The following is a 10,093-nucleotide window of genomic DNA, read 5'->3' as shown; positions in this document are numbered from 1 at the left end:
TCTGAGCTTCAGCGCCCGCCCCCCACCCAGTGCAGAGAACAGGCCTCTTGTTCTGGAGGCTTGGTTGTGTTCGCTCAGACCGCGAAGCATGTGGGGGTTGAGCTCAGCCAGAGAGTTTGATTCACACTGAGGCCAAGGGTGGTATGACTGACTGTAAGTAGGAGTTTTAAGGTTCATAGCATCGGCATGAACAGGGGAAGCAGAAGCTGGAGGGGCTGGAGGGGCTGGATGCTCTCTACTCCACCTCATTGTCTCATGTCAGGGAGCCATTCGCTTCTCAACAAAGCTTTTCATGGAGACTTCGATGCTGTGTTGTGTGTTGAGACTACCCACGTGTCTGTTTCCCTTCGAACATATGGGACAAGAGCCGCTTTAGGGAGGGCGAGTTTATTTTGGCTTAAAGGTTGAGGGATGCAGTCCGTCATGGTCATGGCAGGAATTGGAGGTTGCTGGTCACATTGCGTCCACAGTCAGGAAGCAGGAAGAAAGGAATGCTGGTAAGTAGTTTTCTTCCTCTTTCTGCAGTTCAGGATCCTCGACCTCACCCCCACCCCCATGGAATGGTGCCAATCATAGGAGGGTGGGTCTTCCTACCTCAATGAACTCAACCTAGAAATGACATGACCAAAGGCTAGTCTCTTCAGTGGTTCCGGATTCCGTCATGTGGACAACATGAACCATCATACCATTTAACCTTAACAAATAATAAAAAACAACGCTCTTCCTACTGTTTGTTCAACTTCTTATGCTGTAGGCAGGTACTGTGATAGAATAATCAAAGGCAATGAAATATTCTTCATTAAGAATGCAGAGTTTAAGGCCGCCCACATCAGACCTGTTTGTGCTCTGTTCTTACATCTGTCTGAACTCCAGAGAGATCCTTGTGTGTGGGGTGAGGGGTGTTCCCCCACACCTTTGGTTTTCTTCCCCGGAGGGCACCACTTCACTCATTGTTGTGGTTAAAATGATGTTGTGACCACTGGTTACCTTGTAAAACACACGTCCCTCTAAGCACGAATGCATTTTCCTTCTCATTAAGGCCAGCTCTTGGAAAGATAAAGGGTATCATTGTGGGCTCTAAAGTCTCCATTACCATTCAAACCTAAGGCAAAGCAACATCTTTGCTGTGATGGGAACCCGGCTGTTGCTTAAGATTTTGCAGACCCTTACGCAGGGTGTCTTCAAGGTCTTTCCCAGACACTCCAGTTGGAGTTGGTTTACCCACCATCCACGGAGCACCCACCATCCACGGAGCAGGGTCAACACCTCAGGACTACTTCATGTGTTCTAGGGAGGGGCTGGCATTCGTGTGACCCCATGGGCCATATGTCAGGCCACTTCCTTCTGCTGGTGCTGTGACTCTGGCTGGGATCTGTCCTGGCTGCGACTGATGCGGGCTTCTGGCTGCAGCCCGTGGCCCAGCACACAGAGCTCCAGAGGAGATGCCCACTTGGTGCCACTGCCCTGCAGTTCTGGGGCACAGGAGTTGTTCCAGGATAGGGGCTCTTGCTTGGAATTCTCCTCACTGCTGCTGCTGCTGGCCAAGAGAAAGTACAGTGAGTGACAGGTCAGACACTCCTCTACTGTTCCTTCTGGCTCCTTCGTTGGTTCCCACTCTCCTCTGCTTCTCCCTCCTCCGCCCACTTCCTCTGTTATTCCATTTCATACTTGCCAGGCTAGATTGTCGTTTCCATGTGCCTGGTCTGGTTAGATGGAGTGGGAACCAGCTCCCAGCACATTCCCAGCAGGTTGCATCATGCACTTTGCTCTATGCCTAGAATCCTGCAACTCTCTCAACAGGCCCGGGGGAACCTGGCCTTTGTTTAGCTTAGTTTAGTTTTTCTAAAGCACTTCTTGTTTCATGAAGAGCTAGGCTTAGCTGCTTGAATTAAAAACAACAACAGCAAGGGGAAAAAGAAAATCAACCTGATTGTACAGTGGCCGTTCTTTTTCTGAATGGAATCCAACAGGAACCGTCTGGCCCAGTCTCAGTGAGTGATTAGAGTTTCCCAGCTGCTGACTAAGGGCTGTGAAAGGGAAGGACCCTCGCAGAATGCCACCTCTGACTGGCTATGCTCTGGGAGAGTGGGATGTGGCTATGAAAAAGCACAGAGTGAGCCTGGGTAGACCGGACTAACTCTGAAAGCCACACAGGGCCGGCTGCTGGCAGGCTGGCCTCAGGATTGCCAGGGGAGGCTGAGTCTGGCTGCCTGGGTTGAAATCTTGGTTCTTGCTCTCACCATCTGTGTGCCTTGCTGCATGTGAATCAATCCGACTAAGTCTGAATTTTTCCCTTGTAAGCTGGAAATCAAAACAGTGTCTAGCCGGGCTGTGGTGGCACACTCCTTTAATCCCAGCACTCGGGAGGCAGCGGCAGACAGATCTCTGTGAGTTCGAGGCCAGCCTGGTCTGCAAAGTGAGTTCCAGGAAAGGCGCAAAGCTACACAGAGAAACCCTGTCTCAAAAAACAAAACAAAACAAAACAAAAAAACCACAAACAAAAAAACAAAAGAAAACCAGTGTCTAGCTCACCAGGACTCACAGGTACCGGTACTGGGTGAAATGGAAAATTGTGTGCACAACTCCCATATACATACTCAGTGGATAATGGGAAGCTGTCTCTATGGTGCTGCTTTATAAGAAGTTGTACCCAGGAGGGACTCTAGGGGCCACCTAATGTACAGTAGTTGGGTACCTGAGGCTCAGAGAAACTGGACCTTGGCTAGAGCCCTCAGTCACTTCAAAAGCAAGCCAAGAGCCCTGCCTCCCACCTGCACAGCCCATAAGGCTCTTCCTTCTTCCCGTGACAATGTGCGCTTGCCTTTTATAAAATAGTGGGCTTATTCTGCACATGGGATGCCAAACCTGTAGACAAGCCTGTGTTTGGATATGAACAAGGTCAAGGTGCGAGGCAGAGAGGATGGACAGGGTGGCACACATTCATATGTTTCAGGATCAAGGAGCCCACTGTGTGCCTTAGAGCCAGTGGTGGCCTCACGTGTTCCAGAGCTCTCCAGGTGCTCAGGGTCCACAGTGGTCTATAGCTCACAGCTGCCTCCTCTCTTCCTTCCTTTCCCCGAGACCTTGGAGGACTAGGAAGCATACACAGGTTGTATCTCACCCATGCCCCAGTCTTGGGTGCTTTCTGCCTTCCAGAGACTGGCAGGAAGGAAAGGAGACGTGCCGCTCCGTGAAGGCTGGCATGGCGGCATGAAAAAAAAAAATCTAAATTTGATCTCTCTCAGCCCCACCCAAGTTCCATTATCTGCAAAAAGCTGAGGCTGGGAGCCTGCTAATTTGACAGGCTATCACTCTGTGGTTGCGGTTCTCGCTCTTCCTGGAACTGTTAGGGGGACAGACTGCCTACCTGCTGCCCTGCTGGCCACTGAGCAGCCTGAGCCAAGCACCCCACAGGACGTGTATGATGCTGCTCCTGCCTTACCAGTTCAGATCAGGCAGAGATGAAAAGCATTGTATGGAGGGGGGGGAGGGGAGAAAGGCTAGACCAGTGGTTCTCAACCTGTGGGCCATGACCCCTTTGACAGCCCTCTGTCTCCAAGAATATTTACGTTACGATTCATAACAGTAGCAAAATTACAGTTATGAAGTAGCAACGAAAATAATTTTGTTTGAAGGGCACCACAGCACCAGGAACTGTACTGAAGGGTCGCAGCATTAGGAAGGGTGAGCAGCACTGGGCTAGCCCCTTCTGGCGTGTTTATAGGACTCCAATGTCTTGAGACTAGAGATGCATTCTCACCTGGGGATTCAGTATATGCACACAAAGACTCAAAGCTCAATGGTTGAATTTCCTGGGGATGCCTCCAAGGACTGTTCCTGATCCCCAGGTACCCCAGAATAGGAGGATATAGACACCATCCTTTTTCTACAAAACAGCTTGTGCCTAGCAAGGAGAGACAGAAATGGGGTCCGAGACAACTCTAGAGCACTCGAGTCTGCATGCTGTAAGACACAATGGGGTGACGTCTCTGCCCGCCCCAGCTTTGGAAGCACTCTTTGGCTCCCTGACATTTGTTGTCTGGTCTTGGGGAAGCCATGCCTAAGCCCCTGGTATGGTTCTTTCATAGGCAGGATGGCAGAAAATTATACTTGCGTTCTGTACAGAGGCAAAGACTCAATGTTCTTCCTGCTGATGGGCTTCTGCTTCCAGATGCTAAATGCACACGTTGAGGTAGGGGGGTAGGTGGGAGATAGGCATTTCCCCTTCATGGGTTCAGACTTTGGAATGGCATAAAGGTATGGTCACACCAAAAGGCGGGGGGGGGTGGAAATAGGAGCAATCGGTAAGTAACCTCCACTTGACCTTGGGCAGGCTCTGCTTTCAAGTCACAAGTATGCCTCCTTGCCATATACAAATCACACACACACACACACACACACACACACACACACACACACACACACACACGAGTATTGAGATTCAGCACATAAAACAGCCTTTTAGGCTGCCCTATTTGGAGGAGAAGCCTGGGCATTATTTTCTTGAGCAATTTTACGCTCCTGCTGTTTTAAAAATGTTAGTGTTTTTAATTAATGCCCCTTTATTGTCCCTGCTCTCTCAAGCTCTTCTGAAGGACACAGTTTTAGAAATCTAATAACAGAGTAAGTAGTGTTTATCGAGGTTCTTAGATGAAAGCCAGTGTGCTATAGGAAGTACATTTTAGATTTAAGAAAAGATCAGCGTTACGCTAAGATTCTTGCAAAAATAATCAATATTTCATTTCTTTCAAGTGGCTGGGGAAGGTTATAGAACTATTACAATGCACAACTTTCCTGAGATACTATCTTTATTTAAAATTGACTGCTGAATACTTTGTAAAAAAAAAAATTACCTTTTATGCCTGGACGCATTGTGAAGCCCATGATGCATATCACCCAGGCAGAAACGAACTGCGGGTTGAGACAGCCGTTAGTAATACAGACAGAGCAAGCGCTGGTGTCGGAGCGCTTGTCTGATCTGATATCAAGTGCCCTGATAGAGTGTTTCTCTAATAGACCTCGGGTTGACATGCCCCCTCCCCACAACATCTACCCCTGTGTATTCTGTAAAACAACCAATCAAAAATAGGAATCCTTTCAGTGCCCATGGGGTGGTTCTGCTGGCTCTCGCTCCCTGCAGCTGTGTGTTCAAACTGCCTACACATCGGGCCTATAGCATGTATCAACTTTTCTCTGCTGAGACAGGCACACTGGGCGTTCAGTCTTCCCCGGGGCAGGCCTCTGGATGCTGGTGCTCATGAACACACTCACTCTGTAGACGTTTGAAGCTGGTGGAGAAGTGGAGCCAAGCCCTCGGGTCTCTGAAAAGTCCACTCCACTATTTCTCTTCCTGTTTTCAGGACCAACTGTTTTTAAGATGTGGTCTATGGACCCCTGGGTATCTCAGAGACATTTCTGTGGGGAGGGGGAATTCAAGGTTCAACCTATTCTTATCATAATTCGAAGGTGTTACTGGTCCACACTCTTAGGCACGTGGGGAGAGTTTTGAATCCATGGATGTGCAGTATGGCCTATAGAAGCAAATCTGAGAATTCAGCCAGATCAATAGACTAAGCCAGTTGATACCACCAAGTCTGCAAAATTCAAGATGGCAATACTCTCATCAAATCTCTCTCTCTCCCTCCTGTAATCCCAGAACTCAGGAGGCCGAGGCAGGAGGATTGTGTTTAATGCCAGCCCTGTCTTGAAACAACAAAAAGAAAATATACTTTTTGTTTTGTTTTTGCAGAAATATACTATTTATATGAGTATACAATGGGCTTATTCTTTAAAAATATTTAATTCTCAGTTTAAACTTATGATAAAAATGGTAGGTATAGTCATACATATAAAAACTACTGGGTTCTCAATTTATTATTATTTTTTTTTTTTTGAGACAGGATTTCTCTGGGTAGTTTTGTGTCTGTTTCAGAGTTTAAAGGGTCCTGGGACCTAATGGTTAGAGAACCTCCCAGTGGAAGAGAGTGCAGATTCCGGGTGCTGGGTTCAGGCAGGCAGCGAGCCAGCCCCTGGGGCAGGGCGGTCCATCAAGGTGAAAACCCAGTCGTTCATGGTCAAGGGGAGACCCGGCCATTCTCCGCATCTCAGCTCTTTTTCCCCACTGCCTCTCCCTTTGGAGCAAAGTTTGAAAACTAGTACACCAGACAGTCCGAAGAGCCCACCTGCTCTGCTTAGGTAGTGGCGAGACATCTCTTACCTGCTTTGGCAGGGATGGGATTCCCAAGGGCAGCCGGGCAGCTGAAGTGGGTCACCCTGCTGGCGCTGGCGGTCTGAAGCTGTCCTTCTGACGAAAGGCAGAGGGTTGAGGGCTCTCTGAGCACTTCTCCTCTGCGAATCCGCCCTCATTTGTGGCCCTGAGCTGCCCCTCCAGCCTTCTGTTGGGGTCCTCAAAGGGCCCCCCGGTTCTGGTAGCGTCCGTGGGGGGGATATTGATAAGGACGACTTAGCTTCGAACAGAGAAGACGGGGCTGGGCAGAATATGGAACACGTGTTCCTAGGTCCTTTAGCCGTGGTGGCTTCTCCGTCCTCAGAGTGACTTGTCTCCTTGGACCCCTGAGAGGGAGACACTGAGGGGGATGAAGAGGAGGCAGAGGAAGGGGTGTTTGTTCCTGTCCAATGGACAGGAGGGCTCCCCCGGGCTGGGTTGGGCTGTGGGGACTGGCAAGGTGGAGAAGTTGGCTTCTTTGTAGCTGGTGGGCTCAGTGTCCTGGGGCTCAGAGGTGGGCTAGGGGAGCTGAGAACAGCAGGGAGGCCTGGCTGGGACAGTCCATGAGAGGAGGGCACGCTCTGCAGCCTCCTGTCCCCTTGGGAGTCCCGCTGTGCTCTGGTGGGAGAGGCTTTTCTGAATCCTGGAGGGCTTCTCTCTGGGCCTTTCCTGGATGCTTCTGCAGACTGTGGGCCTCGGGAAGGTCTGGCCAGGCTGGGTTCCAAGGTCCTGCTTTGCCCAGATGTGGGGTTAGTGTGGTGCCAGGGCTTTGCCTTCTGGTCATGCTCCGAAAAGCTTGCAGCATGCTCTGCTTGTGCATGAATCTGAGCCCCACCCTCTGCCCCTGGGCTTGGGCTCACTGCTTGCTGGCAGTTCAGGTCCAAGGTCAGCTTTCTGGAATTGCCCACATTCCTGGTGATTCCTGGCCCGGTGCCGTGGAGCGTCAGGGAACTGCCAGTGCCCTTGCTCGGGAGCAAGTCCATGGGGCTCATGGAGGCTTTCAGCTTCGGGGACGCCCATGTTTTTCTCGGAGGGCTAGCTTCTTGCAGACCCGGTACCAGGGTCTCTTCCACAGAGCTCCCTGCTGGCTGGCTGCTCTCTGGGTGCTCCAGAGCAGTGAATGATTTGTCCATCAGGATTTCCAGAGGCGGTGGAGGGAGATTCTCTAGGTCTGGCTCTGTTTCGTAGTTGATGTCTTCCTTCTTGGATGCTTCTGCCAGAGGAAGAGAGGGAAAGGGTACGGAAGGCCTCCAGCCCATGCCTACCTTGAGAGGGTCTCTGCCTACTGCTGGAGAAATTTGGGGCTTAGGATACAGAGGGGCTAGCCCCCTATATATAGGAAATCTGGGAGGCATGGCAGGGACCCCCCACCTCCTGAGACAGGGTCTTGGCCCCAAATTCCTGGAGTCCCTTGGCATCCTCAGACTCTCATTGGGACTGAAAGTCTCAATAAGCTTCTTCACCGATGTTCTGCTGGGACAGTTCCTGATGTCCCATTCAGTGTCCCTGGGAGCCCTGCTGTTCTTCTCACCACAAAAGATGGCATTTGGCAGCTTCTCAGCTTTCTCCTGGAAGGGCTGGTCACGGGCAGGGAAGCGACTACCTCTTTGCAAGATGCTCTTGTCTTGATTGGGCAGAATGCTGAAATTTTTGGTGAGGGAGGCCTTGAACTTGCCGATGGCACTACTGGGACTCACCTTGCAGTTGGAAGGGGGCCACAGCACTGATGCCCTGGATGGTAGAAGTTGTTCCCTGTTCTGCCCCTGGCGTGTGGCACCCAGGGCGTAAAATACCTCCAGCCTCCGACTGAGGTCTGTCTGGACCCTCCTCAGCTCCTGGAGGGTGGGGTCTTCCACGTGGCTCTTAAGACATCCCTCTGATTGTGACCTCCTTTGTTTCTCGGGGGTCCGCCTGCTGCCACTGGCTGTGCTAGGTCTTGGAGGGACCATTGTTCTCCCCTCCTCCTCCTCAGCCCAGTCCTGGGGTCTGGAAGGCACAGGGACAAACTTGATCCTTTCACTGATGGCCTCTTTCATCTTCAGAATCATTTCCTGGGCCTGGGGGCTCCTAAGTTTCCTGGAGTATGGCTGGAACAGGCTTTCCCGCGTGGCAGGTGAGGACCGTGGTCTTGAAGGTGATGCGTTCTGTTGCTCAGAGTGCAGGTTCAGGTGGCTAACATCATCATCTTCCTCCGGGCTACTGTCCTCATCTTCGCTCAAGGATGAAGCATCCACCAATCCAGAGCTTTGAGAAAAACATGTTTGCATAGGGGTCTCAACCCCCAGGGAATCCCGCAGAATGCTTTTGGCAGCCTCTGGAGGCCTGGAGGCGACTGCTTCTGGGCCTGTGCTGGAAGTACGAGAACTCCTGGCTTTATCCTGTGCTGCAGGCTGAACCTTTGCTATCCCAGGCCTCGACAGTGGACAGTCTTGGTGTCTGTCTGAACCTGTCCAATATGGACCTTTCTGCCAGGCATGCCCTGCCAGCCTGGCTTCCATGTGGGGTGCAGTCCCTGGCTTCCATTCTCCAGACTCGGCTGCAAAATCCCAGCTGGTTTGCTTGCCCAGCTTCTCCATGGACTGCACAGACTCATTGTCAGCTCCGATGCCACTGTCCTCAGAGCACAAGGGTGGACCCAGCAGCCCAGGGTCACCATGGCCAGTGGTCAGGCTCTCTAGTTGTCCCAGGGCTCTTAGGAGGCATTCATCTAGGCCTCTCTTGGTGCTCAGCTTACCCTCCAGGTGGCTAGCAGTGGAGTGGAGGTAGCTGCTGGAACCCTCCAGCAAGCTCCCAGTGAGGGCTGCCACTGTGCTGTGGACCACCTGCAGCTTGGTGACCGTATACTGCAGCAGCTGTTGCAGGAGGTCTGGCTGTTCCCAGGGCTCGCCTTTCCCCGATGGCCAGGCCAGATCCCCTCTAACTTCCTGGAGGAGCACTTCTCCATCTTTGGAGATTTCTGCTAGAAGCTGGCTGGCCTCCTCGAAGCAGAACAGCAGGAAGCTAAGCATGGGCTGCAACAGCTCCCGGGTGTGGCTGGCCTGCTGGACGAGACGCAGAATTGCTTCATATCTGGAAAGGCTGGTGTGCAGATAGGCATAAGCGTGCTGGTGGGCCTTTACCAGGGCCTCAGGGAAGTCCACTTTGCCTTTTGACTCAGGAATAGTTTGGTAGCAATGGCCCTGGCTGTCTGACTGATGGCACACTGGCTTTTTGTCCCCTTTTGGGGTCCCCTGGGGAATGTTTTTCTCATTCTTTTGCTCAGCAAAATCTGCTTCTTGTATCCTGTGGGAGCCTTCTGTCCTGCATGACATGTCCGTAGCTGCATGGCTTTGTGATTCGTTCAGCTGGAATCTTTGGCTTTCTGGAATCAGACCTTTCATATCCTTCATGAGCTGACAAAGACCTTCAGTCATGGTTTGGGGCTTCTTGGAACTTGCTGGCTCTTCTGCTGACCTCTGTCCCAGGTGCAGCTCCCCACCAGGGTCGCAGAAGGTGAAGCTTTGAACCAGCAAAGGGATGGGACATTTCTGGCTGCCCCACTGACATCCTGGCAGAAGTGCTCTGGGCTTCTTAAAAAATTGAATGCCGCTCTTGGCAACGCTGTTGACGATAACACTGTGGGATGGTGTGCATCCCATGGTTTCAGCTTGTCACCATCTTCTACCTCCACAGTCTTTGGAGAATCCTTGGACCCGGGAACAGAAGGCTCTCTGGCTAGGCCATCCGGGCAACTGCAGTCCAAATTGGGAGTCCATAGTACACCCTCCTAGACTAGGAGCCCACGTCACAATGAAGAGAAAGACCTGCCTGTTGTTCTAAGTTTTGATGCCTCTGGCATTGGTGAGCGGTGGGACAGTTCTGGAGGGC

General features: G+C 51.6%; 1 protein-coding gene across 2 annotated transcripts; it reads right to left on the bottom strand.

The window, feature by feature from the left end:
- Positions 1–569: 569 nt before the first annotated feature.
- On the bottom strand, positions 570–9,864 carry Pcare (photoreceptor cilium actin regulator). Of its 2 annotated transcripts, none has more exons than XM_036171160.1 (2): positions 6,218–9,864; positions 570–1,537 (listed from the first exon to the last, which is right to left on the bottom strand). In XM_036171160.1, the coding sequence occupies exons 1-2, from the start codon at positions 9,862–9,864 to the stop codon at positions 1,330–1,332; spliced, it is 3,855 nt and encodes a 1,284-aa protein (XP_036027053.1). In that variant the 3' UTR covers positions 570–1,329. The 2 variants fall into 2 exon arrangements, with proteins under 2 accessions (XP_036027053.1, XP_036027052.1); XM_036171159.1 differs by having other exon boundaries at positions 570–1,534.
- Between the last annotated feature and the right edge of the window lie 229 nt (positions 9,865–10,093).

The sequence above is a fragment of the Onychomys torridus genome, chromosome 21 (assembly GCF_903995425.1).
Source record: "Onychomys torridus chromosome 21, mOncTor1.1, whole genome shotgun sequence".
Classification (NCBI taxonomy): Eukaryota; Metazoa; Chordata; class Mammalia; order Rodentia; family Cricetidae; genus Onychomys; species Onychomys torridus.
The sequence above is the reverse complement of the archived record's forward strand: the minus strand, read 5'-3'. Positions and strand labels throughout refer to the sequence as shown.

What these genes read in the sequence shown, in the direction of transcription:
- Pcare (XM_036171160.1), bottom strand. Translation starts at nt 9,864, where the DNA reads ATGGGATGCACACCATCCCACAGTGTTATCGTCAACAGCGTTGCCAAG. An exon ending in TCCCATCCCTGCCAAAGCAG is followed by an intron (nt 1,538 to 6,217) that starts GTAAGAGATGTC and finishes TCTCTTGGCCAG; the next exon opens with CAGCAGCAGCAGTGAGGAGA.